Source organism: Chionomys nivalis, chromosome 13, assembly GCF_950005125.1.
Source record: "Chionomys nivalis chromosome 13, mChiNiv1.1, whole genome shotgun sequence".
NCBI classification, from domain to species: Eukaryota; Metazoa; Chordata; class Mammalia; order Rodentia; family Cricetidae; genus Chionomys; species Chionomys nivalis.
In genome coordinates this window covers 33,918,776-33,938,847 of record NC_080098.1, presented here as the reverse complement: position 1 = coordinate 33,938,847, position 20,072 = coordinate 33,918,776, and the positions used below count along the sequence as shown (strand labels likewise).

At 38.9% G+C, this 20,072-nt stretch overlaps 1 protein-coding gene across 2 annotated transcripts in view; it reads left to right on the top strand.

The window, feature by feature from the left end:
* The window catches only part of Ryr2 (ryanodine receptor 2), a 565,815-nt gene that overhangs the window by 476,150 nt on the left and 69,593 nt on the right, over positions 1-20,072 (top strand). For both annotated transcript variants that reach the window (XM_057787812.1, XM_057787811.1), the window contains 6 exons: positions 478-590; positions 3,145-3,241; positions 6,126-6,229; positions 8,090-8,141; positions 10,118-10,171; positions 11,368-11,391. In XM_057787812.1, the coding sequence (XP_057643795.1) occupies positions 478-590; positions 3,145-3,241; positions 6,126-6,229; positions 8,090-8,141; positions 10,118-10,171; positions 11,368-11,391 (444 nt within the window). The remainder of the gene's footprint in view (positions 1-477; positions 591-3,144; positions 3,242-6,125; positions 6,230-8,089; positions 8,142-10,117; positions 10,172-11,367; positions 11,392-20,072) is intronic.

The following is a 20,072-nucleotide window of genomic DNA, read 5'->3' as shown; positions in this document are numbered from 1 at the left end:
GAGAGACCTTATCTCAAAAACATAAACAAACAAAATGCAAACAAACAAAAAACAAGTTGGATGGCAACCGAGGAATGATACCCGAAGTTGCTCACTGGCCTCCATATGCATGCTCACATGTGTGTTCATGCACCTGTGTACAAATATACATGCATATACATGAGATTAAAAAACTTAAAGGGCTTAAAGTTTTTAGAATGACACAAAATGATTTTATATATAATGCTTTTCTGTTTCTTTGATTTTAAAGATAACAAGGCTTGGGAGCTACAGACTATTAGAAAATAGGTAAATTTTACTAAGTACCATTTGAAATCATGTAAAATTTAGCTTTGGGTAACTTTGAGGATATAGTCTTAACCAAAATAATTGTTAGGCAATTTGGAATAAATTTAAGAGATGCATCTGATTAATATCACACTGTTGAGGGTGGATTGAGGCTGTAAACATATCTTTATTTGTGCTGTTCTACCTCAGGTGGAACATCCTCAGAGATCGAAGAAGGCCGTGTGGCATAAACTACTCTCTAAGCAGAGGAAAAGAGCCGTCGTCGCCTGCTTCCGGATGGCCCCCTTGTACAATCTGCCAAGGTCAGAATTTTTTAAAGTGCTTAATTAAAAGAGATTCATTTTTTTCTCTAAATAGTGGGTGACAATGGTAATCTATCCAAGAGATGCACAGGAGAGAGTTATTGGTTCTTGTAACTCATTGGTTTGTTTTCCTTGTTTATTTAGAGAACCACAGTTTGTCCTGTCATTTAAAAATAATATGTTGAGAAATAGTTGCTCACGTAGGGGAGGACATGTAGTGTGTTTGGAAACATTCTTTCAAGTCCAAACGCTCAGATTTCAACTTGAGTTTTTCTATTACTCAACATTGGTCAAATTGATTTCTTCACTCTACTATGGTTTCCCCTTCTGGACTGTGGCAGCACTGGCCCGTACAGTACAAAGACAGACTGGTGAAGATTACAGAGTGCTTGTCAGTATGCAGGTCACAGTAGATGCTAGCCATGGCTGCTGTTTGTATAATTGTTCTCATGCAGAGAAAAGAAAAGATACTCACCTGACTTTCAGCAATGACAAAATGAACCCAACAGACTCATCACTGTTCTCTTAGGATTAAAACAGCATACTTGTTAATAGAGATATAACTTGATGCATTCAAGTCTGGCTTGATGACCTCTTACAGTTTCCTGGGTATTCTCTCAATGCATTGGTCTTTCTGCTACTCTTAACTTTCTGCAAGTAGTCATATTCCCACTGTGTTGGTTACTTTTCTATTACTATGGTAAAACACCAAGACCAAAGGTAATTTATAGACAAAAGAACACATTGGAAATGGTGTGAATCTGTCTTCAAATTCTCGAATCCCAGCTCCAATAGTACATAAAATCCTTCAACAAGGTCACACCTCCCCAAACAGCTGTACCAAAGAGAAGCAAGTATTCAAATGCCCGAGACTATGGGGGATATTTCTCATCCAAGTTACCACATCTGTCTTGTAAACAAGACTCGCTCAACTTTAACACTTTTTGGAACATCTCTGATCTCTGTGTAAGTCAGCCCTCTTTCTTTGTGTTTGTACAGCGAGGTTACTTCTGGTTGTTACAATGTGCCACAGTCTTCAGGGTGCTTGCCTCTCTGATTCCAAAGGTTCCATATAATTTTACATTTCTGTTTTCATAACCCTGAACAGCAACCAGTGCCTTGCCATTCAGTGAATCTCTATCATATTGGAGAAAGGATTAATCTTACAAAGACATCACTTAAACCACTTCAAAAGCATCTTAGCTGAGTGAGGTGTATCTGAATTTCCCTGAGGGCTGGACATGTCATCTGTCTAAAAGCTGTGTGCATGACGCTGAGGTTCTGAAAGCAGCTGAACACATCCTTTGGCTTGCCTTTCTCATGTGCGGGAATTTAGAGTCATTGCTAGTGTTTCCAAAAATGTTAGTTCCTCTCCTGTTTTCTTTTCTTTTTTTCTTTTTTTTTTTTTTGGTTTTTCGAGACAGGGTTTCTCTGTGGCTTTGGAGCCTGTCCTGAAACTAGCTCTTGTAGACCAGGCTGGTCTCGAACTCCCAGAGATCCACCTGCCTCTGCCTCCCGAGTGCTGGGATTAAAGGCGTGCGCCATCACCGCCCAGCTTCCTCTCCTGTTTTCAAGGCTCTTTTTAAGCCCATTTTGCCATTATGCTTTATGCTTTCCTAACACACTTCTGTTACTGTTGAATACAGGCTTCCCCCATACAATATCATTCCGTTACTTCTAATATGATGTCTGCTTACTATTCTTTTGTCCTTTCTCACCTTAATCTTACCTATTTCTCTTGTTAGCATCATGATGAGTTTTATTGACTCTTTTTGTCTTCACTGATCTCTTTTTGTATTTCATAGGCAAACATTTATTTTTTTGAAATTTATTTTGTGTGCATGTGTGTGTGGAATCTGTGGTTGTGGTGTTGCACATACATTCAGTAGCCACAGAGGCCAGAAGAGGGCATTGGACCCCCTGGAGCTAGAGTTACAGATGGGCCTGAGTCACCTCCCGCGGGTGCTGGGAACCGAGTTTGGATCCTCTTCAAGAACACAAGTGCACACCACAGAGCCACTTTTCAACTTCAGATGGACATATTTTTTTTTTAATCAGTGATCTAAGATTTCATCTTCATCCCTAGAGTTGTAGAAAATTCACTCAATAATTCCACTCTAGAATTCCAGAGCCTGTTTGAAATTAACTTGAATATAGACTAATTCTTCTGTTGGCTTACAGTATTTAGCAAGAATCAGAGTAGGAAATGATATCCACCATTTAACTTACATCTATCTAATATACTTTCATACTCTCTATCTCACTTTAAGTCTTATAAGATTGGGATGTAGATATAATTATTCTTGTTGCATGTATGAGAATTGTGAAAATTGTAAGCTTAGAAATGTTTGAACTGGGACTAAACCCAAAGTCAGTATGTGAGCTGAGGAACCTGCCTTTATCTGGCACAAGGAACTGTCTGTGAAGAGAAGAATCTGTAATAGGATGTCTATTTTTATTTTATATTTTAGTACACAGATAATCTGATAATAAAGTACTATTGAATTCGTGTTCAAAATTTAAAGTCTTTTTTGACATTGTGTTTATCCTTTAGGCATCGGGCTGTCAATCTTTTTCTTCAGGGATACGAGAAGTCTTGGATTGAAACGGAGGAGCACTACTTTGAGGATAAATTGATTGAAGATTTAGCGGTAAGTTTTTCTTAATGGGTTTATAGCATGAAAGAGGATTGAAAGAAAAGTGTTATACAGCACATTGGTCTTGGGAAACTTTTTTATTTCAACTGTTGCTGCATTTGATGTTTATGACAACCCCCTGTTTTATTTTCCAAAATATATAGCTATCAATATCAAAAATTGAGAATATAAAATGAAAAACATGAATTATTTTATTAACTAACTGTGGTTCAGTTAGTCTCTTAGACTCTTTCTCAAAGCCCTATCCACATTAAAGCCAAGATGAAAATCTAAAAGAAATTATTCATACCAAGTAAATTAAAGACTAAAAAACTTTGCTGATTGATTGTCAAAGGTAAACAGGTCAGAGGTGATATCTCCAGGTCCTCTCATACACACTAGGTGAGAAGGTGACATCCACAGGTCCTCTCTCTCTCTCACACACACACTAGGTGAGAAGGTGACATCCATAGGTCCTCTCTCTCTCTCACACACACTAGGTCAGAAGATAACATCCACAGGTCCTCTCTCTCTCTCTCTCTCTCTCTCTCTCTCTCTCTCTCTCTCTCATACCCACTAGGTCAGAAGGTGACACACTAGGTCAGAAAGTGACATCCACAGGTCCTCTCTCTCACACACACACTAGGTCAGAAGATAACATCCACAGGTCCTCTCTCTCTCTCTCTCTCTCTCTCTCTCTCATACCCACTAGGTCAGAAGGTGACACACTAGGTCAGAAGGTGCCATCCACAGGTCCTCTCTCTCGCACACACCCACTAGGTCAGAAGGTGACATCCATACGAGTCTTCTCACAGATCTGGAAGCCTTACATGATCTCTTCTGTGCCACAGCAATCTGTATCTCTCTTTTCTAACATCAAATGTGATTCATCTTTTCACTCACGTTTTCTCTCTCTTATTATTCCCCACTAACAAAACTATCTCATCCTATAACCATAGAGAGCCATCTGTCTGGCTCGGTCAGATAATGAGGTATTTCTCAATAAATGGAGTGGACATGGAGGAGGAGGAGGAGGAAGTTGGGTTAAGCATGGTACTCAGCAGGTAGAACCACCATCTGACAGTACCAGGGTGGCTGTTCTGATGGACATTACACCATGGAGGACTGAGGAACTTCAACATCTCTTATAAACTAAGCTACTACTTTAAACCATCTTTCCAAATGAATTTTAAAGCACAGGTCCTGCAGAAGTTTGTGGAGTTCCTGGAGATGTTAAGATTTCCAAGTTAAAAGTGTCTTATATTGAAATCACTTTTTAATTTACGAATTGTCAGGAGCTAATAATAAACACAATACAATAGTAAAATCCTAACTCTGAGTGCCCTTCCCATCTGCTTCAAACAGGTAATGTTGCCCAAATTGACTTCCAGCTCTCTATTTGGCCAAAGACAGCCTTGACCTTCCAGTTCTTCTGTCTCCACTCTCATGAGTTGGGATTCTGTGCTGGGGATCCAGCCCAGGTCTTCACGTGTGCTAGGCAAACACTCTACCAAGGGAGCCCCAGCCCTAACCCTATTACTGGTTCTCTAATGAATTTTACTTGCCTTTACAATCAAAGCAGCCATAGAATATTTAGGTATCTCATACAATTTTGACTACTAATCACATCGAAATTCTTAACCCGGTTAAGAAGCTTCTTTGAAATACAAAGAAAATCGTGTGAAATGGGCAAAAATGTCTCTGGAGACCCAAAATCCATTAAGTCATTTGGGAAAATCAGAATCAATCAATTCTGCCAGCAACAAAAATGTTTAATAATTTTTTTCAATGATGAAGATTTATCTAATATTATTTTTGTTTTAAAAGTAAATAAAATGTGTACATACTCAGTTACTAATCCATTTTGTAGCTTTTGTCTATCATTTTTTAAGTCAAGAAAATATTTTATATGATAAATATTCTTGTGTAGACTTAATTGTCATATATAATGTGACAACATTTTATTATTATAAAATTTTATTTTTTAGCCGGGCGGTGGTGGCGCACGCCTTTAATCCCAGCACTTGGGAGGCAGAGGCAGGTGGATCTCTGTGAGTTCGAGACCAGCCTGGTCTACAAGAGCTAGTTCCAGGACAGGCTCCAAAACCACAGAGAAACCCTGTCTCGAAAAACCAAAAAAAAAAAAAAAAAAAAAAAAAAAAAAAAAAAAAAATTTTTTGCCCTGGCTGAAGCTTAAATCTCCTCTGTTCCAAATATTCTTTCTGTTGGTTTTAAGTCTTGCTGGGAAGAATAGTGTTTTCTTCTTAAATTTTGTAAGTTATTTTTGTTCAACTGTTTTTTGATCCAAGTGTTAAAATGCTTCTGCTTTACATCAGTAATATAGTAATCATTATACTTGTTAGATTTTTATCTGTATTGTATTATATATTATATAGGCACAAAACACAGTACATATCATATGCTGATTCCTGGTGCTTGCTGATCAGTAAAACTAGTCTAATCAGTGAACTACAGGTTCAAGAGAGACCTTGTCTCAAAAGCTGAAGTGGATGGCTTCTAAAAAATGATAACAATTGAGGCTAACATCTGGCTTCCACACACATACCCATACATGCATATGTGTATTCACATAGGCACCCCTCCCCCACAAAATTATGTATTATGCAAAGCACACATATGCATGCACACAACACAATCCTTCCTATTGCTCCTGGATTTGGGGGAACACTTACATTTTCTTGCTTTGGTTTTTAGTTATTGAAACACTGTCTTGCTGTGGAGCACAGGCTGGCTTTAAATTTGCAGTCCCCCTGGTCTTCCTGCCTCTGTTTCTTAGGAGCTGGGATTGTAGCTATAAGCCACTTGCTGGTCTTAAATATTTGTTTTAAATGAGAAATGTTATATATTTTATATTCATCTGCTTCCCCCTCTCTCCCAGAAACCAGGTGCTGAACCTGCAGAAGAAGACGAAGCCACAAAAAGAGTCGATCCTCTTCACCAGCTCATTCTTCTCTTCAGCCGCACGGCCTTAACGGAGAAATGGTATGGGGGGGGGGCGGTTAATAGCAGTCCTAGGAGACACTGATAAAGAAATCCACATCTAAGTCTTGTTCGTCATTTATTTATGTCTCAGTTACTTCCTGTTCTTGTCAAGAGAGGGAGTAATTTACCAGTGTGATCTGTCTGACATACACCCATAGATCAGCATTTATTCATATTTGGGGGGTGGGTCGGGGAAGCTTTAAACCCTACCAGTGAGGAGCTGGAAAGATGGTTAGTCAGCAAAATAATTGCCTTGCAATTATGGTGACCTGAGTTCTATTCCATAATTCACATAAAAAGCCAGATACGGTGGTGTGTGTATGCAAACCCAACACTGGGGAAGGAGAAACAGCAGGCTGATTCCTGGGGTTAGCTGTCCAGCAAACCTGGTCTGCTCAGTGAGTTCCAGGGTTCAGTGAGAGACCCTATCTCAAAAGCCAAAGTGGATGGCTTCTAAGAAGTGATAACAGCTGAGGGTGACCTCTGACCCCCCCCCCCCACGTATATGTGTTCTCACATATATATCCCTCTCCCCAAAAGAACTATCAAAAAATTTTGGGATTTCTTATTTCTGTATTAGGCTGATTTTATTGATTCTGAATCTTATAAAAGGCTTCCTTTTATCAAGCAGTGTCAAAAATAAAATAGCTCATAAAAAACAAAATTCATTGCTGAGAATGCATGGAAACCCTTGAGAGTGGTCTTCAGCGTCCCTTTAGAGGGTATCTCCCACTTCAGTGAGGCTTAGGAAGCCATTAAGTACTGGGTGAGGCCTTTGGTAGCATCTCTCACATCTGCTTTAGGGATTTTGCCCACCTTTCTTGCCTTCTCTCTTGGTTCTACAAATGCACCAAAGCTTCAGAGAGCTAAATCCTGTAGAGTTACACAACAGATTCCACCCCAGAAGCTCCAGTGAAGATACCATGGCTTCGTCCTCCTACTGGGGGCACTCAAGGGTGTTGGCTCTGTGGGAGGGACATCCTCAAGGTTGTAGAACCTTATTTCCTACCCCAGGTCTTAACCTTTCTCTTCAGACCCTGGGAGATCATTTAATCATCAATACACATCTACATGAGTCTTCTCACAGATCCAACAACACCAAGTGATCTCTGTGTGCCACAGCAATCTGCATCTCTCTTTCTGAACATTGAATGTGGTCCATCCTTTCACTCACGTTTTCTCTCTTATTATTCCCCACTAACAAAACCATCTCATCTTATAAGCATAGAACAACTGTCTGTCTGGCCTGGTCAGGTAATGAGGTCGTTCTCATCTGTGAAGTTGGGACCTACTATGATATGTTTATAAATGTTGGTCACTCTTTGTTAGAAACTTGATTGTTCACGCAGTAATAGTTTCCATACTTCCATAGAAATAGAATAGTGAATACATTTGAATTTTGAAAGTCATCATTCTTCTGGCCATCTTATTATTTTTAACTATGACATTTTAGCTTGCTGAGTCTTTCCTTAAATGTCAATATCACTGCGCTGTCAGAAGCTCTGTGCCACCTCAGTTTGCTTTTGCTTCCTTTTTCTTCCCATTTTGTAGTTTGAAGAAAGTCATTCCATTTGTGTGCATTTGCATGTATGTAATAGGCCAGCTTTGTTCTCAAACTTGAAGGACTCTGCTATACAGTTGGGGGTGGGGGTAGAAATCTGCTGAAGCTCTTAACAGCTTTTTCTTTCTGATTGTAAAATGGTTTGGTTTTGAATGCTACTATTACCTAAGTTTTGTGTTCATCTTATTGTAAGAAAAGAGTATGTGTTGAGAAGCAGCAGTTACTTTATATGGGTATATTTTTCTACATATAACAAGCCTTCTACTTCATTATTGATCTTTGCCCCCTTGTTTTCATAGCAAACTGGAGGAAGATTTTCTATATATGGCATATGCAGATATTATGGCAAAGGTAAATATAAATCTTGATTTTAATATTTAATAAAACGGAACTTTTTTACTTATGAGATGGTAAGAATCTGCATAAAAATATTGTTAAATCTTATAAACATGAATTGCATAGATCCCCAACTTTGCACTGCTTTCAGGAATTTCTGCTCTGGCTTCCTGGATTGCTCAGGATCATTTTCTGTTTAGCACTTTATGAGTGGGGAATTCACTAGTTTCCCATATGTTCTTTCATTTAGCTCACACTCATTAGACGTTAAGGTCCTGGAGATAACAAGATGAAAAACTTTTACTTTATGTTCTTGGAGACCTTAACATCTGATGGGCAACAGGAGTCAAATGAGGGGCTGGAGAGATGGCTCAGCAGTTAAGCTCACTTGTGATTCTTCCAGGGGTCCTGAGTTCAGTCCCTAGTCCCCTCACCTACCAGGCAGTTTGCAACCACCTGTAACTCAAGTTCTAGAGGATCCAGCACCCAGTTCTGCCTTCTGTGGCTCCTGAATGCACATATGCACATATATTTGTACATGCACATACATATAAATAAAAGATAAAGCAAGTCTTTAAAAAGTTGAGTCAGTTATATTAAAACTGCTAATTAGGGCTTAGAGAGATGGCTCTCTGCTGCTCTTGCTGAAGTCTGGAGTTCAGTTCTCAGCACCCACCTCAGGTGGTTCACAAGTGCCCATAACTCCAGGTTATCCCACACCCTCTTCTGGCCTCCAGTGGCATCTGCATGCACATGTTATACACACATGTAGATGCACACTCATACATATAAACAAAAATTTAAAACCTGGTAATTAAATGGTAGAGGAACTATTGAGGGTATTGTGGATAAGTTATTTAGGTGGTGGTGAGGCTTCTTGGGAGTCCTTAACTGTGGAAGGGCCAATACTAAATAAGATAGCAGTATTTGCTGCTATTTCATTTGCCTTGCTTAGCAAGAATAGATACATATACAAAATGGGAGTCCCATTTCTTCTGAGATTTCAACCTTGGGTATCATGCTGACAAGAGAGCCGCAGAGTAATCAAGGTATTGATTGAAGAGGAAAAAGGACAGATCAAATCCTAGACATGTTAGGGATAACCTCTCATGTGGAGGTGTATTATAGTTTGATAAGAAAGGTAGATACTGATATTAATCTGTATTATTCCCTTAAGGAGTCACATGCTCTTTCTTATGGTCAATACAAAAAAAGAACAAACATAGATAGAAGTAATTTACCAAGTCATACTAGCTACTGACTGACAGCCTCAGGATGAATCAAGCACTCTGCCTCCCGAGCTCATGCCTCCTCCTCCCTTTGAGTTCTATTCCTAACCACTATTTTCTCCTTTGCCTTCTCAAAGTCTGAGAACTGAGAATTAGCTAAGGATATTCTGGTGGTCCAGTAGAATGGAATAAGTCAAGTTGTGTATGTTTTACCTATAAATAATAATCTTGTTAAAAAAATGTACTGCTTCCTTCCTTGGATGAAGTATGATACAAATGAACTTAAAGGGATTAGAAGAATCTTGCTAATGCAGTGCATTAGTGCAATCAATGCATTACTGCTTTGTCTTAATTTTAAAGAAGAGCAGCTGTGTGCATCTGTGTTAATTAATACATGGCAGGCTACAGAAGTAAGGGTGGTTCCCTGCACTGAAGGCTTGCACTTGGGTTTGAATGCGTAGACAGGTAGTTTGTTAAGTGTGAGATCCTTCATATGAACCACATAAACACCTCTGTTGGGGATGACACTGGCCATCTGTTCTTTGAACTTTGCAATAGGCAAATCTCATAAATATAATATAGTTTTGTTTAGCTCACCTATTCACTGATGGTGTCATGTATGTTTTATATCTACTGGTTTCAATAGTGCTTCAACATTTCAAGAAACATTGACACACATCACTTGGAGTTTCTGTTAAACAAACATCTTGCATTTTTCTCGCTCATCATAGTCTCCTCTACTTTTTTTCTCTCTCAAATCAGAGTTGTCATGATGAGGAAGACGATGACGGTGAAGAAGAAGTGAAGAGCTTTGAAGTAAGATGGATCTTTCTAGAATTGCCTTTTCTCCATTTGGAGACATTGTTTCATGGCTTATAACGGACTTTTATGTTTCTTGCTTCATGGCTTATTGCAGCTTATTGTATCTAGGAACTGCATGTCAGAGCTGGATGGACAGACCTGAGTCCTAATGTTTGCTAAGATAAGAGCAAGGAGCACAGAGCAGTTGAATACTACAGTAAAGCCCATATGTTCAGAATGAGTGCACCTGGCAGCCCACAGAGATGAGACCACTTCAAATTACTCGCATCTCAGGGATGCTGTGATCAGTAATTGTCAATAGACACATGAGGAAAATACCTATTGAAGAGCAACATGGCATCAAGTTTTCAATGATTCCATTGGTTTTGGATATTGTCATTCCTGAATCAATTGGCCTCCTGACTTCTGTCCAATTAGGTCACTCATTCGGTACACATATGTAAGTGGTTGCCATGGTGCAGTTTGCTTGCATGAAGTAGAGGCCGCATCTTTTCTAGGATAGATTCCATTTCATGATTATTTTCTCAGTCATTCTCAACCTTTAAATACTGCCTATTGTTTGAACTACTGCTTAATGTTAATTAACATTAAAGGAAGTTCATTCCATTTCCCACTTTGCTTATAGTGTACTTTTGCTTTCTTAGGAGACTAGCTAGCTGTTGTTAACTACCAATTTCTGATTTACTGTATTTTTTTTAAGAAAGAGAAATAAGGTAGAAGAAAATGGAGAGTAGGTTTTTCCTATTAGTTATATATATGGACTTTGAGCTAGAAGTCTGGAAAAATATGAGTAGCCAGCAATGAGTCCTTAATTCACGGTGGAAACGCAACATATAAAACCAAGGAATGAACTTAGACTATTCCATGACACTTCCAGAAATAATCATTGTGACCATCTCTGCAGCATTGAAGTCAGTGTATTAAAAACATACAACTAAACAAAAGAGCAACCTAATTTGAAAATGACCCATGACTATTGCTGGCTGAGCAAAATGCCCTACGTTTAATTTCCTATACAATCCTTGCTAACATATGCGAGTTCTAGTCTTAAGTCCACCCTTGCTGTAAGGGGCAGGTAACGTAGAACAGCCCTGAGCAGCAAATGACACTGTTTTCCTTTGCGGGTTATCCGTTGTCTCCAGAGCAGCTGTTCATTGCTATTTTGCTTCTTGTCCTCATCCTTCCTTAAGGTCACAGGATCCCAACGCAGCAAGGTAAAGACATGTGTATGTGTGTATCTGTCTGGGTCTGACTTTCAGTTGCTTGTGGCATTTACCTGTATTGGACCCAAAGTCTTGGACTCTTTTGTAAGAAAAGATCTTCAGAATCATTCTGAGAGTTTGTAGTGCTTAGTAGCCTTCCCTTGGTTTACTCTTCTTGCCATTTAAATGACTCGTGATTTGAAATTGTGTCCTCCATGCTAACTCTGAGCTGCATACTGTGCTGGATGAGTTTGGCCATTTAGTGGATAAACTCATAACTGGAGACTCTCCTGTACAGAAAGGGCCTGAGCCTCGTCACTTTGAACATTTATGATATCTGTTTCCTTATATAAAGCAGACATGGTCAGCGGTATTACTGGTGAAGTTAGTGAGGTTGGCAGTTTCTTTTCTTTTTTTTTTCCTTTTGTTGGTACCTGGGGTATAGGTATCCTAATTTTAACATTGATTTTTGGTACTTTATTAAAAGAAAAGGACTCTAGATGACTATTTCTGCCTCTTGGCATTATAAATATTTCATCTGGAAATTCTGCAAATAGGAGACATTTTGACCTAGAATTGCAAGATGTTTTTACTTTGTGTGTTTTCTGTGAAGTTTGAATTTTATTTCCTTGAGGACATTTTTACAGGAAAGTTGATCATAAATATCCTGGGGAAGCAATGCTCTTAATGGCTGTATTTTTTTTTTTTTGTGTGTGTGTGTATGACTGGTATGAAGTCTTTATTTACAAGAAACAAATTGCAATGCTTTAGCTGACTGGAATATATTGTTCCTATTACACATCAGGATCATTGTAATTTTAAAAATCCAAGTGGTTGAAAATATCAGCTCCAATCTCATAGACATCATAGTGCATGGCATATAGTGGACATCACACTTAAAAACAAAGTAAACTTCCATAAGAGATAGCAGTGGCTCCGATAATAACTTCTTACATTTTGATTTTCACTTTAGGTAGAGCTCCTCTGAATTGTTAAATGATAGAAACATGAAGGAACCTTCTAACGTTACCCAAACACTTGGTTTTCTGGTTAGCACAGGTTTCATGACTGAGAGTCCACCGATAGCTACACCAGGAGGAGTGGACAGGATGGAGCAGGATGAGGAGTATCTAGTCAAACAAATTATTTGGAGGACCAAATACAGTTTTAGGGAGATCTAAAAGCCAATGGAATAGATTTCTAAGTCCAAATTTAGAGGATTTGGGGTTGTTCCTGGGAAGGGCTAGCCTGACAAATGTGGTGTTCAGAGTGTAGAATGTGGGTCAAGACAGGGAGAAGAATCAGCCACAGCACAGAGCTGGGGCAGAGGGAAAGAAAAGATGCCTTCAGGGCTAGAGGGATGGTCAAGTTTATCTGACAGTGGAACCTGATTGTTAATCCCCAAGTAGGAGAAGTGGACAAGCAGCTTTGATCAGCCTAGCCCCAGACAGAATTCTAAAGCTCCTAGAAGTTGCTGGGCATTCATAAGTAAAACAGTAACCCATGTTTGGGGATTTTCACTTCCATACTGGTAGTTTTATGGTTTCTATGTGATTTGGGAGATTTATGTCTACTTCAGTAACATGCTGCTCTTTGCAAAATGCATGCTATATGCATAAGTGCTATTACGTTTTCTCAGAGTTTAAAAATAGGTTGTATGCAATTCTTCACCTATGAAAACCATTTACTCTGAGGTTGGCTATGTGAGGCTACAAAAATGGGTGAAAGTTTAAACACACAAATGACTGATTACTTTCCTTATCCATTTAGTGATCCATCAGATTGTTTATGTGGAGATGCCCAGTTGGTTGACAGAATTTCTGTGTAATCTAATTTGTGGAATTTTTCTTGTAAGTCAAAATGACTGAAGTATTATTTGGCAGTTTCAATAACTCATAGAATAAACTATGTTACCTAAGCTTGGAAAGAGCAAAAAGTATGTGGGATTGGAATTTTATCCTAGTCCCTCGTGGCTTGTTAAAACTGAACATAGTTTCTACTCAAGTTCTTTGTGACATAGTTAGCAAAGACATCAAAAAGTACAGAAATAGCTATGCCTTAAGAAATGTGGTATTATAAGAAAATTCCCCGTGTTGGAGAGATGGCTCAGAGGTTAAAGCACTGGCTGCTCTTCTACAGGTCCTGAGTTCAATTCCCAGCAACCACATGGTGGCTCACAACCATCTGTAATGAGATCTGGTGCCCTCTTCTGGCCTGCAGGCATTCATGCAAGCAGGCATTGTATACATAATAAATAAATCTTTAAAAAAAGGAAAAATAGAATTTCCCAGTGACTAATATAAGAAAAAAATTTTAAAAAATCACAGAAAATAGCAAATGGGGACCAAAGTGCCAACTAGTTTTCTTCTCTGTGCATCATCTGTGTGTTTTATTGGTGTGGTCCTGTTGAAGCTAATCTGATTTAACAATCATGTTTAACTTACCAGTTTTCCGCTTCTTCTGTAATATAATACAAAAAAGTTGACTTTGCCCATTTAATACCACAATAGTAGAAACCTTAATTATTTTTTTTTAGATCTGTGCGTACTTCAATATTAAAATAATAAAAAAGACAATTAAATGTCAGAGAGTGGCCAGGATTAATTAAAAAGGGAGAAGTATTGTTTCAGGTATTCAGCAAGTCAACTATTAAAGCTGAATGCTTTATTTACCTTTTCAGATTTATCGAACTCCATGGAAACATTATTCAGATGGCTGATGATATGACTTTAAGATAATGTGGGCTTGAGAGCCAGCACTCACTGGTTAAGAGGGCATCCTGCCCCTCGTACCACAGAGGACCCCAGTTGGGTTCCCAGCATGCACATAGGGCAGTTCACGACCACTTGTAGTTTCAGCCTTAGAGTATCTGACCCCCTCTTCTGTTCTCCACGAGCAGATCCCTCATGTGCTCATGATTAAATAAAGTCTTCATTTGAAAAGCTGATTCACTGAGCACAGTTCTATGGAAATACAGTTTCATAACCCACAGGAAATCTGAGTTGGTGAGGGCAGAGTGTTACTGAGGAGGGTAGAACACAGACTTCTCTTCTGGCTGCCTTTCTCACTTTCCAAGTAGGTTCCACTCCATTTCTATTCCTTCCTGAGTTCCAATTCAAATACAAACGCTCTCAGGTATCTCTGAGGTCCGATTTTCTTTTTTGCACTTTAGATTCAATACAATTTTTTGAGTCTTACTATTAAATTTTCCTGTGGCTGAGCTGGCATTCTGGTAAGGGTTTAGAAGTTTTGCGTGCTTTTCCCTGGATGTACGTCAGAAGTAGCTAAAGATCTGTCTTTTGTGATGCAGTGTCCATACCAGTACTCTTATCGTGGTTAAAAACATGACACAAAGGACAGAGGAATCAGTTGAGAGCCAGACTGTCCAATGGGATAATAGATAGCATTTCCTAACGATAACATAACATATGCTAGGACCCAATGGAGACCTAATTTTGAAGAACTTCATGTTTTCTCAGTTTTGAAAAACTAAATTGGATATAAGATATTCTTCCCCAAGTAACTACATAATTTGAACTCTGAGTAGGTTTATTTAGCAGTAAGAACCTAAGAGTTAGACACAGAATTATGGTTTTAAAATGCTGATCTAGCAATCCCTTTATCAAGAAGATTAGAAATCTTGAACTCTTACCATGCAAGTCTCACACTTCTAGAATACAGACTAAAGCATCACTAAGGAATCCTAGATGACCAAGGGCTGAGGAGTTCGATGGAACACTGATGCGGTCTGCCAATGACATTTATCAACCTGGTGACCCCATACATTGTGTTGCTAGCCTGAGTTTCCTGGTAAACAAAAACCACAAGCTTGTGTGCTAACATGTCACTTGGTTTGGGAGTATCACAGGTCCAGGGAAATAAGAGTTAGAGAAAATGAGAAATGATAGAGGGAAGAAAGGAAGTACAAGAAGTAACCATAGCGACTGAACAGTACCATTGCTGTCTAGTGGTGGGATGCTCCAAAGAGGCTATGTGCAGATGGGTCAGTGGCTCCTGCAGGGTGGGAAAAAGGATGAGTATTTTCAATGTTTCTTTGGTAAGAGCAGTTTATTTTTCTATGCCTCCTGGCATTTACTGGTTCTTCCAGCCAACCACCAGGAAGCCGTACTAGCCCTAGGTTGTCCAGAGCCCAGCACTGAAACCTGACTGTCTCTGTCATGCAGGGATTTCCTTGGTGTGTGCTTGCAGTGGTAGCATCCAGATTTTATAATCACAGTCATTTTTAGAGCCTTCAGGGCTCAGAATCAAGTTCAAGATTTTGAGAGAGGAGTTTTTAGGAGGATGTAGGATGCTAACCTCATATGAGGAAGCTCCTGGGAAACACGGTCATTTATATTATGTATAACACATCTATATGAATATGGGGCACTCTACCACTGTGTAGAGGCCATCTACTTAAAGTTAGAATGGCCTGTTTTAGTAATTTGACTTCATGTCTAAGCTTTTAAAAAATAATCTTGGATAAAGGTTTTCCTTGACCGGGTTTGTAGAGTAAATAAGAAAGAACGGACTCAATGAGAGCATAGACACTTGGATGAAACACCTGTGTTTGATTCCCAACTACACTACCTACATGTGTGAGCTGATGCCTCAACTTCCTGTCTACAAAATGGGACAAATTACAGATATTATTGTACACAGGCATTTTAGGCATTAAATTAATCCCTAAATATAAGGCTCTCCAAATGCTGCCTATCATATGGCTATCTCTGTAAGGGTTTGGTGTTATTGTTGTGTTTTATAGATTTTCCTTTCTCTAAAGAAAATCACAGAAGTTCATGGAGAGACCTTTCACGGCAAAGTGGACCCAGAGCTGGCTATACAGTGCCAGATACCTGAGTGCACTCCTGGGTGCTAGGTGGTCTTCAGCCGGTCACTGCCTGCTCTGAGTCTCACTTCTTAGAATGAAGACCCTTGTTCTGGAAATCTGAGGGTTATATCTATTTTTTTCTGAGTTTTCTGTTTGTACATACATGTTCTTTTTATTTATGAGGACAGTTTCACAATTGCTCAAGGCAGCAGCAAATTTTGATTATTCTTTATCTGAGTACTTAGAGAAGATTGAGGAGAAAATAAATTTCTCTTGGTATGAATAAAAATATTTCACAGTAAAATATTGCATAGAAAATAATACTTAGCTTCAGTATATACATATGTACATTGAGTTTCATCATATGATACTTAACGTATCATGTAGCTGTATGTAATACAGTAAGACAGAGAGGCAAAGTATTACATACCACAGAGGAAAAAATTCCAGCAATAAATTCAATCCACAAACCAAACCCATGCAGTATCTTGCCCATGTGCTGTGACTATCAGCACATTGGTTCCAAGCTTTCTAGGAGCCAACTTGAAATTTCAATACTTGTTAACTAGATCAATAAACAGAAAGTCTTCTTTAAATAGAAACCGAATTTGTTTAAATTTAATGATACAGTGGAATCTATTCCCTGGGGACAAGTTGTGACATAATGAAAAATGTCCTCAGCAATTCTGTCAAGGTAATTAAGGTTGTGTGTGCCATCTGAGGATAGATTCCATGCAAGGATGGAAGGAATCTGTACATCCCTAAGGTAACCTGTAGACAATTCCTTCTTAAAGCTAAGGGGATACCCTCAGTTAGGAACTCGGAGCTGCATTGAGAACAGCCGTTTGTCCAGAATTAGTCTGTTTTAGAATTAAGAGCCATAGCAGAGAACTGAGAACCATGAAAATCCTAGTTATAGTGTTGTCGTCTCTAAAAAAAAATCAAATGATGAGTCAGGTGCTCAATTAATCTACAATAATCTCGAAAATAATGCAATGATGAGTCAATGCTGAAAGTATTTTAACTCCCGATTTCCCCCAAATTAATATGGTATCCCATACCTTCATGGTCTGTGTTAGTTTTTTTCTCATGGCTCTGACAAGAGCAACTTGTGGAAGGAAGGGTTTGTTTTGTCCCACAGTTGAAGGGCATAGCCTGTCATGAAGGGTCAGGCTTGGCAGCATGTGCACTCAGGAAGCCAAAAGAGGCAAACGCTGGTGCTCATCTCATTTGCTTCTTGTTATTCAACTTGAGCCCCCACCTTTGGATGATGCTGTCTACATTCAGGTTTGCCTTCCCTCCTCAGTTAAACCCTTTGGTACACTAGATCTAACCATGGCTTTATATTCTTAGTGGTCAACATTTTCTCCTTTTATCACACTTAGTCTGTGTGGTATTTTCTTTCTCTATTCAATAATTTTTAAACAAAAGCAAGTAGGAAATAAAGGTAGCTTTAAGTCAGTTTTATGCTCAAGATAAGGTATGTTGGCTTAATATTATCAATTTAGTCTTGACTTTAGAATCATTCTTCCATAGTTTTTTATTTATTTATTTATTTATTTATTTATTTATTTATTTATTTATTTTTCAAGAAAGGGTTTCTCTGTGTAGCTTTGGAGTCTGTCCTGGAACTCACTGTGTAGACCAGGCTGGCCTCGAACTCACAGAGTTTCACCTGCCTCTGCCTCCCGAGTGCTGGGATGAAAAGTGAGCACCACCACCACCCTGCCTCTTCGGCCCATGAATGAACCTTTTTTTGTGGTGGAGAATGAATTCTACTGGATAGACCTGCTAGGAACTGTTTCAACCGAATTGATTGTATTGCTTAACATATCTGTTCTAAATTGGTTCTAAAATTGCTGAATCAAGAGGGAACATTATTCACCCCCAAATCCCGGTGGAAATGATATTGGAAGAAGTGAGCAGTGAAATCACTGTGTCATAAATCTACCCTCAGAGCTTCTGACATACAGGCCAGAGCATCACTTCTGGCTCTGTGTTTGTCTTGTCCCACTATGTTAGTGAGGCTTTAACTTAACCTTTTATTTGAGCAAAATATGCTTTGAATTAAAATATACACTTTTTATTTTTTGTTTTCATTAAATAGATGTGGGCCCATCGAGCCATAGAAATTGCATCCATCCCATAGAGAAGTAGGATTCTGTGAAATTGTTGCAGTGTTTGAAAGTTCAAGCATAAAGAGAATGAAAGGTAGAGAATATCAAATGGACTAAAATGTCCCATCTGATAATTATGAATTATTTACATTAATACAGTGCTGAAGTCCCATCTGGCTTCATGCTGAAAGTAGCTAAATATGCTTCCACAATGCCCTAGTCGCTAATTGTTCCAACTAGAAGGGATCACTTGCAATATTTCAAGTTATGATCACACCTACATGGAACCCTGGTGTCACACTATCTAATCCTGTCTGATATTCATTCAAATTTTCGTGAACACTTCCAAATTCCTATATATCATGTATAATATGCTAGGTATTTGCTGTTTTGTGGTTACAACAGGCTTCCATCCTCATATAAACACTATAAGCTTTTTTTTTAAGAAATTGGAAAGCATGTATCATTAGGTAAAGTTATATTCTTCTAGTTGGTTTTTTGTTTTTAAATAAACCAGAAATCAGCCCTATAAAAAGGCTAAGCTAAAGCTGGAAAACAACACAATGAGCTGCAGAATAGAACAAGACTCTCTTGTGGTGGTTTTCTTTAATTTATTTTGGCTTGTTTGCGTTATAAACCAAGGCAGCTCTCTGCTCTTCAATCCCTTTGTCTCCATCACCTGCTTTGTCCAACTGATCTTTAGCTTCCATCTTTCCATTCAGTCGTTAGTAACCGTGATACATTCCACCTCACCTTGTATTTTAAGATGCAAAAAAAAAAAACAAAATCAAACAAACAAACAAAAAAGATACCAAAGGATAATCTGCAGTTGGAACACTACTAAGTGAAGAGAGGTGTTCTCAAGAAGAATTCGGTTTCTGGAAAGTTCTCTTTGCTTATATTGTAGCAACTGTTTCATCCTATTTAAAGAGGAATACATGAAGACCTTATCAGAATCTTGGAACTATGAAGAAGACAGTCAACTCAGTTGAGTTCCTTGTTTGGATTCCTAGGCTGCAGATCTGTCGGCCGCAGATCTGTCAGCTGCTGCCTCCGCTGCCCCCATACCAAGGCCACTGAGAAAACTCTTTTTAAGCAGTCTGGTTTTCCTTGCTGTCTTCAAGTTAAAATACCCTCTCCTCTCCATCTTTGGAGATGTGCTGTTCTCCCGGACAAGGATCAAGGAACAGTTGAAGCTCATTATTATTTCAATTCTCATCTAAAGGAAATCAATGAAGAACTGTGTGAGAGTTTTTATTTCCTCTTCAGGAGGTTTTATTTTCCCACCAGCGGGGAGCTTGAGGGTCTCTTAAAGAAGAGGAGTCACACTGTCACGAACTGCCATTGCGAAAGAAGGAAATGTCCCTGAAATCAACCCCAATGGATCTTGAAAAAACACAGCTTGGTTAGAATAGCAGAAAGCTGATAATTTGGGGTAATTTTTGGCAATGAGAATGTTTTGCCTCAAGTAGCAGTCAGGCTTTGGTGCTTCTTTTGTTCTTCCATCCTTTGTAACTGGGACTGACGAAAGATGAAATTGCAGTGGTGTGTCTGTAAGAGCCTTAGGGAAGTAATTCTGATCTGTGAGGGGTAGAGAACCTAAGATTCTGTGTCCCCAAGTAGGAGAGTTCTCAGAAGCCTGTCTCAAAATGCTGGACATGATGGAGCACACCTGAAATCCACAGCCTTTGTAAGTTGAGGCAGGAGGATCTCAAGATCAAGGGCAGACTGTGCTGCTATATGTC